This window comes from Scyliorhinus canicula, chromosome 28, assembly GCF_902713615.1.
Source record: "Scyliorhinus canicula chromosome 28, sScyCan1.1, whole genome shotgun sequence".
Taxonomy (NCBI): domain Eukaryota; kingdom Metazoa; phylum Chordata; class Chondrichthyes; order Carcharhiniformes; family Scyliorhinidae; genus Scyliorhinus; species Scyliorhinus canicula.
In genome coordinates this window covers 6,086,054-6,110,825 of record NC_052173.1, presented here as the reverse complement: position 1 = coordinate 6,110,825, position 24,772 = coordinate 6,086,054, and the positions used below count along the sequence as shown (strand labels likewise).

General features: G+C 52.0%; 1 protein-coding gene across 4 annotated transcripts in view; it reads left to right on the top strand.

The window, feature by feature from the left end:
* The window catches only part of LOC119958196 (bridging integrator 2-like), a 141,898-nt gene extending 117,380 nt beyond the window's left edge, over positions 1–24,518 (top strand). For all 4 annotated transcript variants that reach the window (XM_038786568.1, XM_038786569.1, XM_038786570.1 and 1 more), the window contains 2 exons: positions 4,843–4,938; positions 24,179–24,518. In XM_038786568.1, the coding sequence (XP_038642496.1) occupies positions 4,843–4,938; positions 24,179–24,286 (204 nt within the window). In that variant the 3' untranslated portion in view covers positions 24,287–24,518. The remainder of the gene's footprint in view (positions 1–4,842; positions 4,939–24,178) is intronic.
* Positions 24,519–24,772: the final 254 nt, after the last annotated feature.

The window sequence follows — 24,772 nt, the reverse complement described above, 5'->3', positions numbered from 1 at the left end:
ATCTTATGCAGCAACCTTTTGTGTGGCACCTTGTCAAAGGCTTTCTGGAAATCCAGATATACCACATCCATCGGCTCCCCGTTATCTACTGCACTGGTAATGTCCTCAAAAAATTCCACTAAATTAGTTAGGCATGACCTGCCCTTTACGAACCCATGCTGCGTCTGCCCAATGGGACAATTTCTATCCAGATGCCTCGCAATTTCTTCCTTGATGATAGATTCCAGCATCTTCCCTACTACCGAAGTTAAGCTCACTGGCCTATAATTTCCTGCTTTCTGCCTACCTCCTTTTTAAAACAGTGGCGTCACGTTTGCTAATTTCCATTCCACCGGGACCACCCCAGAGTCTAGTGAATTTCGGTAAATTATCACTAGTGCATCTGCAATTTCCCTAGCCATCTCTTTTAGCACTCTGGGATGCATTCCATCAGGGCCAGGAGACTTGTCTACCTTTAGCCCCATTAGCTTGCCCATCACTCCCTCCTTAGTGATAACAATCCTCTCAAGGTCCTCACCTGTCATAGCCTCATTTCTATCAGTCGCTGGCATGTTATTTGTGTCTTCCACTGTGAAGACCGACCCAAAAAACCTGTTCAGTTCCTCAGCCATTTCCTCATTTCCTATTATTAAAACTCCCTTCTCATCCTCTAAAGGACCAATATTTACCTTAGCCACTCTTTTTTGTCTTATATATTTGTAAAAACTTTTACTGTCTGTTTTTATATTCTGAGCAAGTTTACTCTCATACTCTATCTTACTCTTCTTTATAGCTTTTTTAGTAGCTTTCTGTTGCCCCCTAAAGATTTCCCAGTCCTCTAATCTCCCAGCAATCTTTGCCACTTTATATGCTTTTTCCTTCAATTTGATACTCTCCCTTATTTCCTCAGATATCCACGGTCGATTTTCCCTCTTTCTTCCGTCCTTCCTTTTTGTTGGTATAAACCTTTGCTGAGCACTGTGAAAAATCGCTTGGAAGGTTCTCCACTGTTCCTCAACTGTTCCACCATAAAGTCTTAGCTCCCAGTCTACCTTAGCTAGTTCTTCTCTCATCCCCTTGTAATCTCCTTTGTTTAAACACAAAACACTAGTATTTGATTTTACTTTCTCACCCTCCATCTGTATTTTAAATTCCACCATATTGTGATCGCTCCTTCCGAGAGGATCCCTAACTATGAGATCATGAATCAATCCTGTCTCATTACACAGGACAAGATCTAGGACCGCTTGTTCCCTCGTAGGTTCCATTACATACTGTTCTAGGAAACTATCGCGGATACATTCTATAAACTCCTCCTCAAGGTTGCCTTGACCGACCTAGTTAAACCAATCGACATGTAGATTAAAATCCCCCATGATAACTGCTGTACCATTTCTACATGCATCAATTATTTCTTTGTTTATTGCCTGCCCCACCATATCGTTACTATTTGGTGGCCGATAGACTACTCCTATCAGTGACTTTTTCGCCTTACTATTCCTGATTTCCACCCAAATGGATTCAACCTTATCCTCCATAGCACCGATGTCATCCCTTACTATTGCCCGGATGTCATCCTTAAATAACAGAGCAACACCACCTCCCTTACCATCCACTCTGTCCTTCCGAATAGTTTGATACCCTCGGATATTTAACTCCCAGTCGTGACCATCCTTTAACCATGTTTCAGTAATGGCCACTAAATCATAGTCATTTACGATGATTTGTGCCATCAACTCATTTACTTTATTCCGAATACTACGAGCATTCAGGTAAAGTACACTTATGTTGGTTTTTTTTACCTCTGTTTTGAATCTTAACATCTCCAGTTTTATTCCTTTTGTTATTACTGGGCCTATTCACCCTCCAATCCTGGAACCAACTGCGGCAGCAACTTGGCCTGACCAAAATGTCGAACAGGGCTCCCATCTGCAACAACCATAGGTTCAAACCAGCACTGACCGACGCCACCTTCAAAAGGTGGAGGCAGGACGGGGGGACACTGACAGTCAGGGACCTATACACGGACGACAGGATCGCAACACTGGACGAACTGACAGAGAAATTTCAGCTAGCTGGGGGGAACGAGCTACGGTACCTGCAGCTCAAAAACTTCCTACGAAAGGAGACAAGGACGTACCCACAACCGCCACGACAGACACTACTGGAAGACCTACTGGACGCAAGTATCCTAGAGAAAGGGAACTGTAGTGACATGTATGACCGACTGGTAGATAGGGACGACACCGTACTGGACGCAACAAGGAGGAAATGGGAGGACGACCTGGGGATGGAGATCGGGTGGGGACTCTGGAGCGAAGCACTGCATAGGGTCAACTCCACCTCCACGTGCGCAAGGCTCAGCCTGACGCAACTAAAAGTGGTACATAGAGCCCACTTAACAAGAACCCGTATGAGTAGGTTCTTCCCGGAGGTGGAAGACAGATGTGAACGGTGCCAAAGAGGCCCGGTCAACCACGCCCACATGTTCTGGTCCTGCCCCAGACTCGTGGAGTACTGGACAGCCTTCTTCGAGGTAATGTCCAAAGTGGTGGGAGTGAGGGTGGAGCCATGCCCGATAGTGGCGGTCTTCGGGGTTTCAGAACAGCCAGATCTATTCCTGGGGAGGAGGGCGGATGCCCTTGCCTTTGCCTCCCTGATCGCCCGCCGTAGAATCCTGTTTGGCTGGCGGTCAGCAGCACCGCCCAGAGCTGCGGACTGGCTGTCCGACCTCTCGGAATCTCTCCAAATGGAGAAAATCAAATTTGCCATCCGAGGGTCGGACGACGGCTTCCACAGAACGTGGGAGCCATTCATGCAACTGTTCCGGGACCTATTTGTGGCCAATGTACAAGAGGAAGAATAGTCGGGGGAAGGTAGCGGGAGGGGGGGGGGGGCTACAGGTTCGTTACGGGGGTTCGATGGCTAGCTAAGGCCCAAAACCAAGCTAAATAAACATGTTGAAGGGGGGGGGGGGGGGGGGGGGCGCAGTTACTACTACGAAGATGCTTACCTGTAAATATGTATGTTAATTTTTGCGTGTTTGTTTTTGTTTGTTTTTTTTTCTCTCTCCTAACAATTTGTAATTTGTTCAATATAAAATACGAAAACTGAATAAAAACATTTATAAAAAAAAAAAAAAAAAAAAAAAAAATTACTGGGCCTATTCACTGAGCTCCCCTCAGTCACTGTACCTTGTACTGTCGCCCTTTTAGATTTTTGACTATGTCTTCTCTGCCTTGCACTTTTCCCCTTACTTCCTTTTGCTTCTGTCTCTGTTTTACTACCTTCCAACTTCCTGCATCGGTTCCCATCCCCCTGCCACATTAGTTTAAACCCTCCCCAACAGCTCTAGAAAACTAGGACATCGGTTCCAGTCCTGCCCAGGTGCAGACCGTCTGGTTTGTACTGGTCCCACCTCCCCCAGAACCGGTCCCAATGCCCCAGGAATTTGAATCCCTCCCTCTTGCACCATCTTTCGAGCCACGCATTCATCCTATCTATCCTGACATTCCTACTCTGACTAGCTCGTGGCACTGGTAGCAATCCTGAGATTACTACCTTTGAGGTACTACCTTTGACTGAGAAAGGCTTTTTCCCACATGCTCTGTTGCTGCATATAGCTGGGACTAAGCAGGCTGGGTTTCCAATCTATATTTTAATGCAAGATTGTAACAAATTTGCAAAGATTGTCCACCAATGTTTCTGATCTCTTCAATATGTAGGATAACATTTCACACTGACAAAGTCAATGCCAACTGTTCCCTGTGCTCCACGTTTGTAACCTCATTCGACCCATCGAGTCTGCACCGACCCTCTGAAAGATCACACTACCTAGACCCACTCCCCCACCCTATTCACGTAACCCCACCTAACCTGCACATCTTTGGACATTAAGGGACAATTTAACATGGCCAATCCACCTAACCTGTACATCTTTGGACACTGAGGGACAATTTAACATGGCCAATCCACCTAACCTGTACATCTTTGGACGCTAAGGGACAATTTATCATGGCCAATCCACCTAACCTGTACATCTTTGGACACTAAGGGACAATTTAACATGGCCAATCCACCTAACTTGCACATTTTGGGCATTAAGGGACAATTTAGCATGGGCAATCCACCTAATCTGCACATCTTTGGACACTAAGGGACAATTTAGCATGGCCAATCCACCTAACCTGCACATCTTTGGACACTAAGGGACAATTTAGCATGGCCAATCCACCTAACCTGCACATCTTTGGACACTAAGGGACAATTTAACATGGCCAATCCACCGAACCTGCACATCTTTGGACACTAAGGGACAATTTATCCTGGCCAATCCACCTAACCTGCACATCTTTGGACTGTGGGAGGAAACCAAAGTACCTGGAGGAAACCCACAGAGATACGGGGAGAACGTGCAGACTCCACCCAGTCACCTTAGGCCGGAATTGACCCCAGGTCCCTGGCACTGTGAGGCAGTAGTGCTTACCACTGTGCCACCGTGCCACTTTGTTTGTTTCCCGCCCGCCCGCCCTCTTCAGCCCTGACCTGGGGGTCGAAGTTCACTGCGCTGCTCCCGTTCACGGCTGCTGGCGAGCGCCTCCTCCTCGCCTCGCTCATATTTATACTTTACGTGTCGAGGTGACTGCTCATGTTAAGCTCACAGCATTCACCCAAAGTGGACGTCTCCAGTCACCATGAGCTGCTATTGGCCATCACTGAGCAACTCTGGCCCAGGGGTGAGGAAAGAGTGCAACATTCTCAAAGTCCCTGAAAGCTACATTGATACGCCAATCATCCGGTGCCCCTGTGCTTTTCAATTCAGGCGGGATCACTGATATTTCATCTGCACTCTCTTTTATGAAGGTGAAAGCGACACACAACTCGTGTGAGGAAGAACACTTACAGTTCACCGAGGGAGACATTATCCTGGTTCTGTCATGTAATGACACTGAAATACAGGTGAGCAGATTATGATGAACACAGTAAAGAGGTGAGCAACAAGAGTAGCATCTGGTGAAGCTAATCGGCGCCCAACCCATCTCCCACTGACTGGAAGAATTTGATGCCGGACCTGTTTCAATCATTTCACAAGTGACTGTCTGAGCAACACTGGCATCTCCACAGCATGTCTGGGCAACGACATTGTGCTTTCATCTGCACCAATCACAGACAGCCAATGGCTGTGAAGAAATTGAAAGCTCAGTACTGTACCCCAGTGTTATACAGTGACAGACCCGTCCCCACCAGTACTGTACCCCAGTGTTATACAGTGACAGACCCGTCCCCACCAGTACTGTACCCCAGTGTTATACAGTGACAGACCCGTCCCCACCAGTACTGTACCCCAGTGTTATACAGTGACAGACCCGTCCCCACCAGTACTGTACCCCAGTGTTATACAGTGACAGACCCGTCCCCACCAGTACTGTACCCCAGTGTTATACAGTGACAGACCCGTCCCCACCAGTACTGTACCCCAGTGTTATACAGTGACAGACCCGTCCCCACCAGTACTGTACCCCAGTGTTATACAGTGACAGACCCATCCCCACCAGTACTGTACCCCAGTGTTATACAGTGACAGACCCGTCCCCACCAGTACTGTACCCCAGTGTTATACAGTGACAGACCCGTCCCCACCAGTACTGTACCCCAGTGTTATACAGTGACAGACCCGTCCCCACCAGTACTGTACCCCAGTGTTATACAGTGACAGACCCGTCCCCACCAGTACTGTACCCCAGTGTTATACAGTGACAGACCCGTCCCCACCAGTACTGTACCCAGTGTTATACAGTGACAGACCCGTCCCCACCAGTACTGTACCCCAGTGTTATACAGTGACAGACCCGTCCCCACCAGTACTGTACCCCAGTGTTATACAGTGACAGACCCATCCCCACCAGTACTGTACCCCAGTGTTATACAGTGACAGACCCGTCCCCACCAGTACTGTACCCCAGTGTTATACAGTGACAGACCCGTCCCCACCAGTACTGTACCCCAGTGTTATACAGTGACAGACCCATCCCCACCAGTACTGTACCCCAGTGTTATACAGTGACAGACCCGTCCCCACCAGTACTGTACCCCAGTGTTATACAGTGACAGACCCAGTCCCCACCAGTACTGTACCCCAGTGTTATACAGTGACAGACCCGTCCCCACCAGTACTGTATCCCAGTGTTATACAGTGACAGACCCGTCCCCACCAGTACTGTACCCCAGTGTTATACAGTGACAGACCCATCCCCACCAGTACTGTACCCCAGTGTTATACAGTGACAGACCCGTCCCCACCAGTACTGTACCCCAGTGTTATACAGTGACAGACCCGTCCCCACCAGTACTGTACCCCAGTGTTATACAGTGACAGACCCGTCCCCACCAGTACTGTACCCCAGTGTTATACAGTGACAGACCCGTCCCCACCAGTACTGTACCCCAGTGTTATACAGTGACAGACCCGTCCCCACCAGTACTGTACCCCAGTGTTATACAGTGACAGACCCGTCCCCACCAGTACTGTACCCCAGTGTTATACAGTGACAGACCCGTCCCCACCAGTACTGTACCCCAGTGTTATACAGTGACAGACCCGTCCCCACCAGTACTGTACCCCAGTGTTATACAGTGACAGACCCGTCCCCACCAGTACTGTACCCCAGTGTTATACAGTGACAGACCCGTCCCCACCAGTACTGTACCCCAGTGTTATACAGTGACAGACCCGTCCCCACCAGTACTGTACCCCAGTGTTATACAGTGACAGACCCGTCCCCACCAGTACTGTACCCCAGTGTTATACAGTGACAGACCCATCCCCACCAGTACTGTACCCCAGTGTTATACAGTGACAGACCCGTCCCCACCAGTACTGTACCCCAGTGTTATACAGTGACAGACCCATCCCCACCAGTACTGTACCCCAGTGTTATACAGTGACAGACCCGTCCCCACCAGTACTGTACCCCAGTGTTATACAGTGACAGACCCAGTCCCCACCAGTACTGTACCCCAGTGTTATACAGTGACAGACCCGTCCCCACCAGTACTGTACCCCAGTGTTATACAGTGACAGACCCGTCCCCACCAGTACTGTACCCCAGTGTTATACAGTGACAGACCCGTCCCCACCAGTACTGTACCCCAGTGTTATACAGTGACAGACCCAGTCCCCACCAGTACTGTACCCCAGTGTTATACAGTGACAGACCCGTCCCCACCAGTACTGTACCCCAGTGTTATACAGTGACAGACCCATCCCCACCAGTACTGTACCCCAGTGTTATACAGTGACAGACCCGTCCCCACCAGTACTGTACCCCAGTGTTATACAGTGACAGACCCATCCCCACCAGTACTGTACCCCAGTGTTATACAGTGACAGACCCAGTCCCCACCAGTACTGTACCCCAGTGTTATACAGTGACAGACCCGTCCCCACCAGTACTGTACCCCAGTGTTATACAGTGACAGACCCATCCCCACCAGTACTGTACCCCAGTGTTATACAGTGACAGACCCGTCCCCACCAGTACTGTACCCCAGTGTTATACAGTGACAGACCAGTCCCCACCAGTACTGTACCCCAGTGTTATACAGTGACAGACCCGTCCCCACCAGTACTGTACCCCAGTGTTATACAGTGACAGACCCGTCCCCACCAGTACTGTACCCCAGTGTTATACAGTGACAGACCCGTCCCCACCAGTACTGTACCCCAGTGTTATACAGTGACAGACCCGTCCCCACCAGTACTGTACCCCAGTGTTATACAGTGACAGACCCGTCCCCACCAGTACTGTACCCCAGTGTTATACAGTGACAGACCCATCCCCACCAGTACTGTACCCCAGTGTTATACAGTGACAGACCCGTCCCCACCAGTACTGTACCCCAGTGTTATACAGTGACAGACCCGTCCCCACCAGTACTGTACCCCAGTGTTATACAGTGACAGACCCGTCCCCACCAGTACTGTACCCCAGTGTTATACAGTGACAGACCCGTCCCCACCAGTACTGTACCCCAGTGTTATACAGTGACAGACCCGTCCCCACCAGTACTGTACCCCAGTGTTATACAGTGACAGACCCGTCCCCACCAGTACTGTACCCCAGTGTTATACAGTGACAGACCCGTCCCCACCAGTACTGTACCCCAGTGTTATACAGTGACAGACCCGTCCCCACCAGTACTGTACCCCAGTGTTATACAGTGACAGACCCGTCCCCACCAGTACTGTACCCCAGTGTTATACAGTGACAGACCCGTCCCCACCAGTACTGTACCCCAGTGTTATACAGTGACAGACCCGTCCCCACCAGTACTGTACCCCAGTGTTATACAGTGACAGACCCGTCCCCACCAGTACTGTACCCCAGTGTTATACAGTGACAGACCCGTCCCCACCAGTACTGTACCCCAGTGTTATACAGTGACAGACCCGTCCCCACCAGTACTGTACCCCAGTGTTATACAGTGACAGACCCGTCCCCACCAGTACTGTACCCCAGTGTTATACAGTGACAGACCCATCCCCACCAGTACTGTACCCCAGTGTTATACAGTGACAGACCCAGCCCCACCAGTACTGTACCCCAGTGTTATACAGTGACAGACCCGTCCCCACCAGTACTGTACCCCAGTGTTATACAGTGACAGACCCGTCCCCACCAGTACTGTACCCCAGTGTTATACAGTGACAGACCCGTCCCCACCAGTACTGTACCCCAGTGTTATACAGTGACAGACCCGTCCCCACCAGTACTGTACCCCAGTGTTATACAGTGACAGACCCGTCCCCACCAGTACTGTACCCCAGTGTTATACAGTGACAGACCCGTCCCCACCAGTACTGTACCCCAGTGTTATACAGTGACAGACCCGTCCCCACCAGTACTGTACCCCAGTGTTATACAGTGACAGACCCGTCCCCACCAGTACTGTACCCCAGTGTTATACAGTGACAGACCCGTCCCCACCAGTACTGTACCCCAGTGTTATACAGTGACAGACCCGTCCCCACCAGTACTGTACCCCAGTGTTATACAGTGACAGACCCGTCCCCACCAGTACTGTACCCCAGTGTTATACAGTGACAGACCCGTCCCCACCAGTACTGTACCCCAGTGTTATACAGTGACAGACCCAGTCCCCACCAGTACTGTACCCCAGTGTTATACAGTGACAGACCCGTCCCCACCAGTACTGTACCCCAGTGTTATACAGTGACAGACCCGTCCCCACCAGTACTGTACCCCAGTGTTATACAGTGACAGACCCGTCCCCACCAGTACTGTACCCCAGTGTTATACAGTGACAGACCCGTCCCCACCAGTACTGTACCCCAGTGTTATACAGTGACAGACCCGTCCCCACCAGTACTGTACCCCAGTGTTATACAGTGACAGACCCGTCCCCACCAGTACTGTACCCCAGTGTTATACAGTGACAGACCCGTCCCCACCAGTACTGTACCCCAGTGTTATACAGTGACAGACCCGTCCCCACCAGTACTGTACCCCAGTGTTATACAGTGACAGACCCATCCCCACCAGTACTGTACCCCAGTGTTATACAGTGACAGACCCGTCCCCACCAGTACTGTACCCCAGTGTTATACAGTGACAGACCCGTCCCCACCAGTACTGTACCCCAGTGTTATACAGTGACAGACCCGTCCCCACCAGTACTGTACCCCAGTGTTATACAGTGACAGACCCGTCCCCACCAGTACTGTACCCCAGTGTTATACAGTGACAGACCCGTCCCCACCAGTACTGTACCCCAGTGTGATAGAGACAGACCCGTCCCCACCAGTACTGTATCCCAGTGTTATACAGTGACAGACCCGTCCCCACCAGTACTGTACCCCAGTGTTATACAGTGACAGACCCGTCCCCACCAGTACTGTACCCCAGTGTTATACAGTGACAGACCCGTCCCCACCAGTACTGTACCCCAGTGTTATACAGTGACAGACCCGTCCCCACCAGTACTGTACCCCAGTGTTATACAGTGACAGACCCATCCCCACCAGTACTGTACCCCAGTGTTATACAGTGACAGACCTCGTCCCCACCAGTACTGTACCCCAGTGTTATACAGTGACAGACCCGTCCCCACCAGTACTGTACCCCAGTGTTATACAGTGACAGACCCGTCCCCACCAGTACTGTATCCCAGTGTTATACAGTGACAGACCTGTCCCCACCAGTACTGTACCCCAGTGTTATACAGTGACAGACCCGTCCCCACCAGTACTGTACCCCAGTGTTAGACAGTGACAGACCCGTCCCCACCAGTACTGTACCCCAGTGTATACAGTGACAGACCCATCCCCACCAGTACTGTACCCCAGTGTTATACAGTGACAGACCCATCCCCACCAGTACTGTACCCCAGTGTTATACAGCGACAGACCCATCCCCACCAGTACTGTACCCCAGTGTTATACAGTGACAGACCCAGTCCCCACCAGTACTGTACCCCAGTGTTATACAGTGACAGACCCGTCCCCACCAGTACTGTACCCCAGTGTTATACAGTGACAGACCCATCCCCACCAGTACTGTACCCCAGTGTTATACAGTGACAGACCCATCCCCACCAGTACTGTACCCCAGTGTTATACAGTGACAGACCCATCCCCACCAGTACTGTATCCCAGTGTTATACAGTGACAGACCCGTCCCCACCAGTACTGTATCCCAGTGTTATACAGTGACAGACCCATCCCCACCAGTACTGTACCCCAGTGTTATACAGTGACAGACCCGTCCCCACCAGTACTGTACCCCAGTGTTATACAGTGACAGACCCATCCCCACCAGTACTGTACCCCAGTGTTATACAGTGACAGACCCGTCCCCACCAGTACTGTACCCCAGTGTTATACAGTGACAGACCCGTCCCCACCAGTACTGTACCCCAGTGTTATACAGCGACAGACCTGTCCCCACTGTAACCCAGTGTTAAACAGTGACAGACCCCTCCCCACCAGTACTGTACCCCAGTGTTAAACAGCGACAGACCTGTCCCCACCAGTACAGTACCCCAGTGTTCTACAGTGACAGACCCATCCCCACCAGTACTGTAACCCAGTGTTATACAGTGTCAGACACGTCCCCACCAGTACTGTACCCCAGTGTTATACAGCTACAGACCTGTCCCCACCAGTACTGTAGCCCAGTGTTATACAGTGACAGATCCATCCCCACCAGTACTGTAGCCCAGTGTTATACAGTGACAGACCCATCCCCACCAGTACTGTACCCCAGTGTGATACAGAGACAGACCTGTCCCCACCAGTACTGTAGCCCAGTGTTATACAGTGACAGACCCATCCCCACCAGTACTGTACCCCAGTGTGATACAGACAGACCCATCCCCACCAGTACTGTACCCCAGTGTTATACAGTGACAGACCCGTCCCCACCAGTACTGTACCCCAGTGTTATACAGTGACAGACCCGTCCCCACCAGTACTGTACCCCAGTGTTATACAGTGACAGACCCGTCCCCACCAGTACTGTACCCCAGTGTTATACAGCGACAGACCCGTCCCCACCAGTACTGTACCCCAGTGTTATACAGTGACAGACCCATCCCCACCAGTACTGTACCCCAGTGTTATACAGTGACAGACCCGTCCCCACCAGTACTGTACCCCAGTGTTATACAGTGACAGACCCATCCCCACCAGTACTGTACCCCAGTGTTATACAGTGACAGACCCAGTCCCCACCAGTACTGTACCCCAGTGTTATACAGTGACAGACCCGTCCCCACCAGTACTGTACCCCAGTGTTATACAGTGACAGACCAGTCCCCACCAGTACTGTACCCCAGTGTTATACAGTGACAGACCCGTCCCCACCAGTACTGTACCCCAGTGTTATACAGTGACAGACCCATCCCCACCAGTACTGTACCCCAGTGTTATACAGGACAGACCCGTCCCCACCAGTACTGTACCCCAGTGTTATACAGTGACAGACCCGTCCCCACCAGTACTGTACCCAGTGTTATACAGTGACAGACCCGTCCCCACCAGTACTGTACCCCAGTGTTATACAGTGACAGACCCGTCCCCACCAGTACTGTACCCAGTGTTATACAGTGACAGACCCGTCCCCACCAGTACTGTACCCCAGTGTTATACAGTGACAGACCCGTCCCCACCAGTACTGTACCCCAGTGTTATACAGTGACAGACCCGTCCCCACCAGTACTGTACCCCAGTGTTATACAGTGACAGACCCGTCCCCACCAGTACTGTACCCCAGTGTTATACAGTGACAGACCCGTCCCCACCAGTACTGTACCCCAGTGTTATACAGTGACAGACCCGTCCCCACCAGTACTGTACCCCAGTGTTATACAGTGACAGACCCGTCCCCACCAGTACTGTACCCCAGTGTTATACAGTGACAGACCCTTCCCCACCAGTACTGGACCCCAGTGTTATAAAGTGACAGACCCGTCCCCACCAGTACTGTACCCCAGTGTTATACAGTGACAGACCCTTCCCCACCAGTACTGTACCCCAGTGTTATACAGTGACAGACCCGTCCCCACCAGTACTGTATCCCAGTGTTATACAGTGACAGACCCGTCCCCACCAGTACTGTACCCCAGTGTTATACAGTGACTGACCCGTCCCCACCAGTACTATACCCCAGTGTTATACAGTGACAGACCCATCCCCACCAGTACTGTACCCCAGTGTTATACAGTGACAGACCCGTCTCCACCAGTACTGTATCCCAGTGTTATACAGTGACATACCCATCCCCACCAGTACTGTACCCCAGTGTTATACAGTGACAGACCCGTCCCCACCAGTACTGTACCCCAGTGTTATACAGTGACAGACCCATTCCCACCAGTACTGTATCCCAGTGTTAAACAGTGACAGACCCATCCCCACCAGTACTGTACCCCAGTGTAATACAGTGACAGACCCGTCCCCACCAGTACTGTATCCCAGTGTTATACAGTGACAGACCCGTCCCCACCAGTACTGTATCCCAGTGTTATACAGTGACAGACCCGTCCCCACCAGTACTGTACCCCAAAGTTATACAGTGACAGACCCATCCCCACCAGTACTGTACCCCAGTGTTATACAGTGACAGACCCATCCCCACCAGTACTGTACCCCAGTGTTATACAGCGACAGACCCGTCCCCACTAGTACTGTACCCCAGTGTTATACAGTGACAGACCTGTCCCCTCCAGTACTGTACCCCAGTGTTATACAGTGACAGACCCATCCCCACCAGTCCTGTACCCCAGTGTTATACAGCAACAGACCCGTCCCCACCAGTACTGTACCCCAGTGTTATACAGTGACAGACCGTCCCCACCAGTACTGTACCCCAGTTTTATACAGTGACAGACACGTCCACACCAGTACTGTACCCCAGTGTGATACAGTGACAGACCCGTCCCCACCAGTACTGTACCCCAGTGTTATACAGTGACAGACCCGTCCCCACCAGTACTGTACCCCAGTGTGATAGATACAGACCCGTCCCCACCAGTACTGTATCCCAGTGTTATACAGTGACAGACCCGTCCCCACCAGTACTGTACCCCAGTGTTATACAGTGACAGACACGTCCCCACCAGTACTGTACCCCATTGTTATACAGTGACAGACCCGTCCCCACCAGTACTGTACCCCAGTGTTATACAGTGACAGACCCGTCCCCACCAGTACTGTACCCCAGTGTTATACAGTGACAGACCCGTCCCCACCAGTACTGTACCCCAGTGTGATAGATACAGACCCGTCCCCACCAGTACTGTATCCCAGTGTTATACAGTGACAGACCCGTCCCCACCAGTAATGTACCCCAGTGTTATACAGTGACAGACCCGTCCCCACCAGTACTGTACCCCAGTGTTATACAGTGACAGACCCGTCCCCACCAGTACTGTACCCCAGTGTTATACAGTGACAGACCCGTCCCCACCAGTACTGTACCCCAGTGTTATACAGTGACAGACCCGTCCCCACCAGTACTGTACCCCAGTGTTATACAGTGACAGACCCATCCCCACCAGTACTGTACCCCAGTGTTATACAGTGACAGACCCGTCCCCACCAGTACTGTACCCCAGTGTTAGACAGTGACAGACCCGTCCCCACCAGTACTGTATCCCAGTGTTATACAGTGTCAGACCTGTCCCCAACAGTACTGTACCCCAGTGTTATACAGTGACAGACCCGTCCCCACCAGTACTGTACCCCAGTGTTAGACAGTGACAGACCCGTCCCCACCAGTACTGTACCCCAGTGTAATACAGTGACAGACCCATCCCCACCATTACTGTACCCCAGTGTTATACTGTAACAGGCCCATCCCCACCAGTACTGTCCCCCAGTATTATACAGCGACAGACCCGTCCCCACCAGTACTGTACCCCAGTGTTATACAGTGACAGACCCGTCCCCACCAGTACTGTACCCCAGTGTTATACAGTGACAGACCCGTCCCCACCAGTACTGTACCCCAGTGTTATACAGTGACAGACCCGTCCCCACCAGTACTGTACCCCAGTGTTATACAGTGACAGACCCGTCCCCACCAGTACTGTACCCCAGTGTTATACAGTGACAGACCCGTCCCCACCAGTACTGTACCCCACTGTTATACAGTGACAGACCCGTCCCCACCAGTACTGTACCCCAGTGTTATACAGTGACAGACCCGTCCCCACCAGTACTGTACCCCAGTGTTATACAGTGACAGACCCGTCCCCACCAGTACTGTACCCCAGTGTTATACAGTGACAGACCCGTCCCCACCAGTACTGTACCCCAGTGTTATACAGTGACAGACCCGTCCCCACCAGTACTGTACCCCAGTGTTATACAGTGACAGACCCGTCCCCACCAGTACTGTACCCCAGTGTTATACAGTGACAGACCCGTCCCCACCAGTACTGTACCCCAGTGTTATACAGTGACAGACCCGTCCCCACCAGTACTGTACCCCAGTGTTATACAGTGACAGACCCGTCCCCACCAGTACTGTACCCCAGTGTTATACAGTGACAGACCCGTCCCCACCAGTACTGTACCCCAGTGTTATACAGTGACAGACCCGTCCCCACCAGTACTGTACCCCAGTGTTATACAGTGACAGACCCGTCCCCACCAGTACTGTACCCCAGTGTTATACAGTGACAGACCCATCCCCACCAGTACTGTACCCCAGTGTTATACAGTGACAGACCCGTCCCCACCAGTACTGTACCCCAGTGTTATACAGTGACAGACCCGTCCCCACCAGTACTGTACCCCAGTGTTATACAGTGACAGACCCGTCCCCACCAGTACTGTACCCCAGTGTTATACAGTGACAGACCCGTCCCCACCAGTACTGTACCCCAGTGTTATACAGTGACAGACCCATCCCCACCAGTACTGTACCCCAGTGTTATACAGCGACAGACCCATCCCCACCAGTACTGTACCCCAGTGTTATACAGTGACAGACCCATCCCCACCAGTACTGTATCCCAGTGTTATACAGTGACAGACCCGTCCCCACCAGTACTGTATCCCAGTGTTACAGAGTGACTGACCCATCCCCACCAGTACTGTACCCCAGTGTTATACAGTGACAGACCCCTCCCCTCCAGTACTGTTCCCCAGTGTTATACAGTGACTGACCCATCCCCAACAGTACTGTACCCCAGTGTTATACAGTGACAGACCCGTCCCCACCAGTACTGTACCCCAGTGTTATACAGTGACAGACCCGTCCCCACCAGTACTGTACCCCAGTGTTATACAGCGACAGACCTGTCCCCACTGTAACCCAGTGTTAAACAGTGACAGACCCCTCCCCACCAGTACTGTACCCCAGTGTTATACAGTGACAGACCTGTCCCCACCAGTACAGTACCCCAGTGTTATACAGTGACAGACCCATCCCCACCAGTACTGTACCCCAGTGTTATACAGTGACAGACCCGTCCCCACCAGTACTGTACCCCAGTGTTATACAGTGACAGACCCGTCCCCACCAGTACTGTACCCCAGTGTTATACAGTGACAGACCCATCCCCACCAGTACTGTACCCCAGTGTTATACAGTGACAGACCCATCCCCACCAGTACTGTACCCCAGTGTTATACAGTGACAGACCCGTCCCCACCAGTACTGTACCCCAGTGTTATACAGTGACAGACCCATCCCCACCAGTACTGTACCCCAGTGTTATACAGTGACAGACCCGTCCCCACCAGTACTGTACCCCAGTGTTATACAGTGACAGACCCGTCCCCACCAGTACTGTACCCCAGTGTTATACAGTGACAGACCCGTCCCCACCAGTACTGTATCCCAGTGTTATACAGTGACAGACCCGTCCCCACCAGTACTGTACCCAGTGTTATACAGTGACAGACCCGTCCCCACCAGTACTGTACCCCAGTGTTATACAGTGACAGACCCGTCCCCACCAGTACTGTACCCCAGTGTTATACAGTGACAGACCCGTCCCCACCAGTACTGTACCCCAGTGTTATACAGTGACAGACCCGTCCCCACCAGTACTGTACCCCAGTGTTATACAGTGACAGACCCGTCCCCACCAGTACTGTACCCCAGGGTTATACAGTGACAGACCCGTCCCCACCAGTACTGTACCCCAGTGTTATACAGTGACAGACCCAGTCCCCACCAGTACTGTACCCCAGTGTTATACAGTGACAGACCCGTCCCCACCAGTACTGTACCCCAGTGTTATACAGTGACAGACCCGTCCCCACCAGTACTGTACCCCAGTGTTATACAGTGACAGACCCGTCCCCACCAGTACTGTACCCCAGTGTTATACAGTGACAGACCCGTCCCCACCAGTACTGTACCCCAGTGTTATACAGTGACAGACCCGTCCCCACCAGTACTGTACCCCAGTGTTATACAGACAGACCCGTCCCCACCAGTACTGTACCTCAGTGTTATACAGTGACAGACCCGTCCCCACCAGTACTGTACCCCAGTGTTATACAGTGACAGACCCGTCCCCACCAGTACTGTACCCCAGTGTTATACAGTGACAGACCCGTCCCCACCAGTACTGTACCCCAGTGTTATACAGTGACAGACCCGTCCCCACCAGTACTGTACCCCAGTGTTATACAGTGACAGACCCATCCCCACCAGTACTGTACCCCAGTGTTATACAGTGACAGACCCGTCCCCACCAGTACTGTACCCCAGTGTTATACAGTGACAGACCGTCCCCACCAGTACTGTACCCCAGTGTTATACAGTGACAGACCCGTCCCCACCAGTACTGTACCCCAGTGTTATACAGTGACAGACCCGTCCCCACCAGTACTGTACCCCAGTGTTATACAGTGACAGACCCTTCCCCACCAGTACTGTACCCCAGTGTTATACAGTGACAGAACCCGTCCCCACCAGTACTGTATCCCAGTGTTATACAGTGACAGACCCGTCCCCACCAGTACTGTACCCCAGTGTTATACAGTGACAGACCCGTCCCCACCAGTACTGTACCCCAGTGTTATACAGTGACAGACCCGTCCCCACCAGTACTGTACCCCAGTGTTATACAGTGACAGACCCGTCCCCACCAGTACTGTACCCCAGTGTTATACAGTGACAGACCCGTCCCCACCAGTACTGTACCCCAGTGTTATACAGTGACAGACCCGTCCCCACCAGTACTGTACCCCAGTGTTATACAGTGACAGACCCGTCCCCACCAGTACTGTACCCCAGTGTTATACAGTGACAGACCCGTCCCCACCAGTACTGTACCCCAGTGTTATACAGTGACAGACCCGTCCCCACCAGTACTGTACCCCAGTGTTATACAGTGACAGACCCGTCCCCACCAGTACTGTACCCCAGTGTTATACAGTGACAGACCCGTCCCCACCAGTACTGTACCCCAGTGTTATACAGTGACAGACCCGTCCCCACCAGTACTGTACCCCAGTGTTATACAGTGACAGACCCGTCCCCACCAGTACTGTACCCCAGTGTTATACAGTGACAGACCCGTCCCCACCAGTACTGTACCCAGTGTTATACAGTGACAGACCCGTCCCCACCAGTACTGTACCCAGTGTTATACAGTGACAGACCCATCCCCACCAGTACTGTACCCCAGTGTTATACAGTGACAGACCCCATCCCCACCAGTACTGTACCCCAGTGTTATACAGTGACAGACCCTTCCCCAACCAGTACTGTACCCCAGTGTTATACAGTGACAGACCCGTCCCCACCAGTACTGTACCCCAGTGTTTATACAGTGACAGACCCGCCCACCAGTACTGTACCCCAGTGTTATACAGTGACAGACCCGTCCCCCACCAGTACTGTACCCAGTGTTATACAGTGACAGACCCGTCCCCACCAGTACTGTACCCCAGTGTTATACAGTGACAGACCCGTCCCCACCAGTACTGTACCCCAGTGTTATACAGTGACAGACCCGTCCCCACCAGTACTGTACCCCAGTGTTATACAGTGACAGACCCGTCCCCACCAGTACTGTACCCCAGTGTTATACAGTGACAGACCCGTCCCCACCAGTACTGTACCCCAGTGTTATACAGTGACAGACCCGTCCCCACCAGTACTGTACCCCAGTGTTATACAGTGACAGACCCGTCCCCACCAGTACTGTACCCAGTGTTATACAGTGACAGACCCGTCCCCACCAGTACTGTACCCCAGTGTTATACAGTGACAGACCCGTCCCCACCAGTACTGTACCCCAGTGTTATACAGTGACAGACCCGTCCCCACCAGTACTGTACCCCAGTGTTATACAGTGACAGACCCGTCCCCACCAGTACTGTACCCCAGTGTTATACAGTGACAGACCCGTCCCCACCAGTACTGTACCCCAGTGTTATACAGTGACAGACCCATCCCCACCAGTACTGTACCCCAGTGTTATACAGTGACAGACCCGTCCCCACCAGTACTGTACCCAGTGTTATACAGTGACAGACCCGTCCCCACCAGTACTGTACCCCAGTGTTATACAGTGACAGACCCGTCCCCACCAGTACTGTACCCCAGTGTTATACAGTGACAGACCCGTCCCCACCAGTACTGTACCCCAGTGTTATACAGTGACAGACCCGTCCCCACCAGTACTGTACCCCAGTGTTATACAGGACAGACCCGTCCCCACCAGTACTGTACCCCAGTGTTATACAGTGACAGACCCATCCCCACCAGTACTGTACCCCAGTGTTATACAGTGACAGACCCGTCCCCACCAGTACTGTACCCCAGTGTTATACAGTGACAGACCCGTCCCCACCAGTACTGTACCCCAGTGTTATACAGTGACAGACCCGTCCCCACCAGTACTGTACCCCAGTGTTATACAGTGACAGACCCGTCCCCACCAGTACTGTACCCCAGTGTTATACAGTGACAGACCCGTCCCCACCAGTACTGTACCCCAGTGTTATACAGTGACAGACCCGTCCCCACCAGTACTGTATCCCAGTGTTATACACGTGACAGACCCGTCCCCACCAGTACTGTACCCCAGTGTTATACAGTGACAGACCCGTCCCCACCAGTACTGTACCCCAGTGTTATACAGTGACAGACCCGTCCCCACCAGTACTGTACCCCAGTGTTATACAGTGACATACCCGTCCCCACCAGTACTGTACCCCAGTGTTATACAGTGACAGACCCGTCCCCACCAGTACTGTACCCCAGTGTTATACAGTGACAGACCCGTCCCCACCAGTACTGTACCCCAGTGTGATAGAGACAGACCCGTCCCCACCAGTACTGTACCCCAGTGTTATACAGTGACAGACCCGTCCCCACCAGTACTGTACCCCAGTGTTATACAGTGACAGACCCGTCCCCACCAGTACTGTACCCCAGTGTTATACAGTGACAGACCCATCCCCACCAGTACTGTACCCCAGTGTTATACAGTGACAGACCCATCCCCACCAGTACTGTACCCCAGTGTTATACAGTGACAGACCCATCCCCACCAGTACTGTACCCCAGTGTTATACAGTGACAGACCCGTCCCCACCAGTACTGTACCCCAGTGTTATACAGTGACAGACCCGTCCCCACCAGTACTGTACCCCAGTGTTATACAGTGACAGACCCGTCCCCACCAGTACTGTACCCCAGTGTTATACAGTGACAGACCCAGTCCCCACCAGTACTGTATCCCAGTGTTATACAGTGACAGACCCGTCCCCACCAGTACTGTACCCCAGTGTTATACAGTGACAGACCCGTCCCCACCAGTACTGTACCCCAGTGTTATACAGTGACAGACCCGTCCCACCAGTACTGTACCCCAGTGTTATACAGTGACAGACCCTCCCCACCAGTACTGTACCCCAGTGTTATACAGTGACAGACCCGTCCCCACCAGTACTGTACCCCAGTGTTATACAGTGACAGACCCGTCCCCACCAGTACTGTACCCCAGTGTTATACAGTGACAGACCCGTCCCCACCAGTACTGTAGCCCAGTGTTATACAGTGACAGACCCGTCCCCACCAGTACTGTACCCAGTGTTATACAGTGACAGACCCGTCCCCACCAGTACTGTACCCCAGTGTTATACAGTGACAGACCCGTCCCCACCAGTACTGTACCCCAGTGTTATACAGTGACAGACCCGTCCCCACCAGTACTGTATCCCAGTGTTATACAGTGACAGACCCGTCCCCACCAGTACTGTACCCCAGTGTTATACAGTGACAGACCCGTCCCCACCAGTACTGTACCCCAGTGTTATACAGTGACAGACCCGTCCCCACCAGTACTGTACCCCAGTGTTATACAGTGACAGACCCATCCCCACCAGTACTGTACCCCAGTGTTATACAGTGACAGACCCGTCCCCACCAGTACTGTACCCCAGTGTTATACAGTGACAGACCCGTCCCCACCAGTACTGTACCCCAGTGTTATACAGTGACAGACCCATCCCCACCAGTACTGTACCCCAGTGTTATACAGTGACAGACCCGTCCCCACCAGTACTGTACCCCAGTGTTATACAGCGACAGACCCATCCCCACCAGTACTGTACCCCAGTGTTATACAGTGACAGACCCGTCCCCACCAGTACTGTACCCCAGTGTGATAGAGACAGACACGTCCCCACCAGTACTGTACCCCAGTGTTATACAGTGACAGACCCGTCCCCACCAGTACTGTACCCCAGTGTTATACAGTGACAGACCCGTCCCCACCAGTACTGTACCCCAGTGTTATACAGTGACAGACCCGTCCCCACCAGTACTGTATCCCAGTGTTATACAGTGACAGACCCGTCCCCACCAGTACTGTACCCCAGTGTTATACAGTGACAGACCCGTCCCCACCAGTACTGTACCCCAGTGTTATACAGTGACAGACCCGTCCCCACCAGTACTGTACCCCAGTGTTATACAGTGACAGACCCGTCCCCACCAGTACTGTACCCCAGTGTTATACAGTGACAGACCCGTCCCCACCAGTACTGTACCCCAGTGTTATACAGTGACAGACCCGTCCCCACCAGTACTGTACCCCAGTGTTATACAGTGACAGACCCGTCCCCACCAGTACTGTACCCCAGTGTTATACAGTGACAGACCCAGTCCCCACCAGTACTGTACCCCAGTGTTATACAGTGACAGACCCGTCCCCACCAGTACTGTACCCCAGTGTTATACAGTGACAGACCCGTCCCCACCAGTACTGTACCCCAGTGTTATACAGTGACAGACCCGTCCCCACCAGTACTGTACCCCAGTGTTATACAGTGACAGACCCGTCCCCACCAGTACTGTACCCCAGTGTGATACAGTGACAGACCCGTCCCCACCAGTACTGTACCCCAGTGTTATACAGTGACAGACCCGTCCCCACCAGTACTGTACCCCAGTGTTATACAGTGACAGACCCATCCCCACCAGTACTGTACCCGAGTGTTATACAGTGACAGACCCGTCCCCACCAGTACTGTACCCCAGTGTTATACAGTGACAGACCCATCCCCACCAGTACTGTACCCCAGTGTTATACAGTGACAGACCCTGTCCCCACCAGTACTGTACCCCATTGTTATACAGTGACAGACCCGTCCCCACCAGTACTGTACCCCAGTGTTATACAGTGACAGACCCGTCCCCACCAGTACTGTATCCCAGTGTTATACAACGACAGACCAGTCCCCACCAGTACTGTACCCCAGTGTTATACAGTGACAGACCCGTCCCCACCAGTACTGTACCCCAGTGTTATACAGTGACAGACCCGTCCCCACCAGTACTGTACCCCAGTGTTATACAGTGACAGACCCGTCCCCACCAGTACTGTACCCCAGTGTTATACAGTGACAGATCCCGTCCCCACCAGTACTGTACCCCAGTGTTATACAGTGACAGACCCGTCCCCACCAGTACTGTACCCCAGTGTTATACAGGACAGACCCGTCCCCACCAGTACTGTACCCCAGTGTTATACAGTGACAGACCCGTCCCCACCAGTACTGTACCCCAGTGTTATACAGTGACAGACCCGTCCCCACCAGTACTGTACCCCAGTGTTATACAGTGACAGACCCATCCCCACCAGTACTGTACCCCAGTGTTATACAGTGACAGACCCGTCCCCACCAGTACTGTACCCCAGTGTTATACAGTGACAGACCCATCCCCACCAGTACTGTACCCCAGTGTTATACAGTGACAGACCCGTCCCCACCAGTACTGTACCCCAGTGTTATACAGTGACAGACCCGTCCCCACCAGTACTGTACCCCAGTGTTATACAGTGACAGACCCGTCCCCACCAGTACTGTACCCCAGTGTTATACAGTGACAGACCCGTCCCCACCAGTACTGTACCCCAGTGTTATACAGTGACAGACCCATCCCCACCAGTACTGTATCCCAGTGTTATACAGTGACAGACCCGTCCCCACCAGTACTGTACCCCAGTGTTATACAGTGACAGACCCGTCCCCACCAGTACTGTACCCCAGTGTTATACAGTGACAGACCCGTCCCCACCAGTACTGTACCCCAGTGTTATACAGTGACAGACCCATCCCCACCAGTACTGTACCCCAGTGTTATACAGTGACAGACCCGTCCCCACCAGTACTGTACCCCAGTGTTATACAGTGACAGACCCGTCCCCACCAGTACTGTACCCCAGTGTTATACAGTGACAGACCCGTCCCCACCAGTACTGTACCCCAGTGTTATACAGTGACAGACCCGTCCCCACCAGTACTGTACCCCAGTGTTATACAGTGACAGACCCGTCCCCACCAATACTGCACAATGGCGTGCTGCCTCGACTGCCGGAACCTTCCAGTCCACTGGTGCTTACAACGTTTTGATTTGCTAGCCCGTCCTGCTGCCGAGGTAACTGCCGCAGGGTTGGGATGGAAGGCACCTTCAGTGGCATAGGATGATCCCACACATAATGCATACACGGTTGCAGGTTTGAACCAGCTTTTGTGGATTCTGGATGCACCTTTCACACAGGGAGTGCGAGGATAATGGTATAAAATGCCGGACAACCTCAGCAGGTCTGACAGCATTTGTGGAGAGAGAAGGTAGCGAACGTTGAGTCTGGATGACTTTGTCAAATCTGCTTTGACAAAGTGCCATCCGGACCTAAAATGTTGGTTTTGTTCCCTACCCACGGTTGCTGTCAGACATGTGATGGCTAAAAGTCGTAGTGCTGACAAAGAACATCAAGCTACATATTTCAAACAAAGCCAGTTTATTTACACTACTTTAAATGATTAGCACACCTTACTAAGTAATAGCTGACAAAATAACAGTATTAAATATATGCTACAGAATCTATATCTCTCTACCACAATTAACATCCCATCTCAGCCTTTCATTAACATCCTTTCCTAGAATCCTTGGAGTCACAGTATATTTATATGACTGCTCTGCTGTGCCATCTAGTGTTGAGATACATGAACATCACCTTGTTAACCTTTTACACTCCCTGCATTATACATATCATTCCAAGGCCTGCTGAGATTCTCCAGCATTATCTTTTTTTGTTTCGGACTCCAGCCTCCGCAGTCAATCGCTTTTCGCCAGGAAGATAGTTGTCAGGCGTTTTGGAGTTACTGTTGTGCTGATTTTAATTTCTGTTACAGACCAACGGCTGCCTGATGGGCGTCAAAGAGATGGATTGGAATCAGTTCAAGGATGTGACAAGTCGGCAAGGCACATTCCCAGAAGCCCTTACTGAACGCGTGGATTGAGCGCAGATCCTGGGATTGATAATGGTGGCTCCTGTTCCATTGAGAAAGGCCCCATGTTGGTCGTTATGTTCAAAGCGAGCGTCAGTGACCAGCATCACAGGACAGTTTGGTTTCCCCTGACGCAGTGGAAAGGCTGGAGACTCTAGGCGGCTTCACATTCTCTGCTTGTACGCTTCTGCTTTGACGTCCATTTTGTTAGATGCACTGCAATAAAAAGCTGTACTGAGGAAAAGCCGAATGTTATTTGACTCTTATCTTCCAACACACTTTGTCATCAGTTGGATTAAAAGGCCATATCTGATTGGTTGCTGGTCCGATGCCTCATCCGGCTTCAAACGCCTGCTTTTGAAATCAGACTTCTGACTCGTTGTCACAAGGCCGGCAATCACACAGGACAGGAGGAGGCCATTCGGCCCATTGTACGTGTGTCGGTTCTTTGGAAGCGAGACAAATTGGGCGGAATTTAAAGCCCCCCCCCCCCTTTCC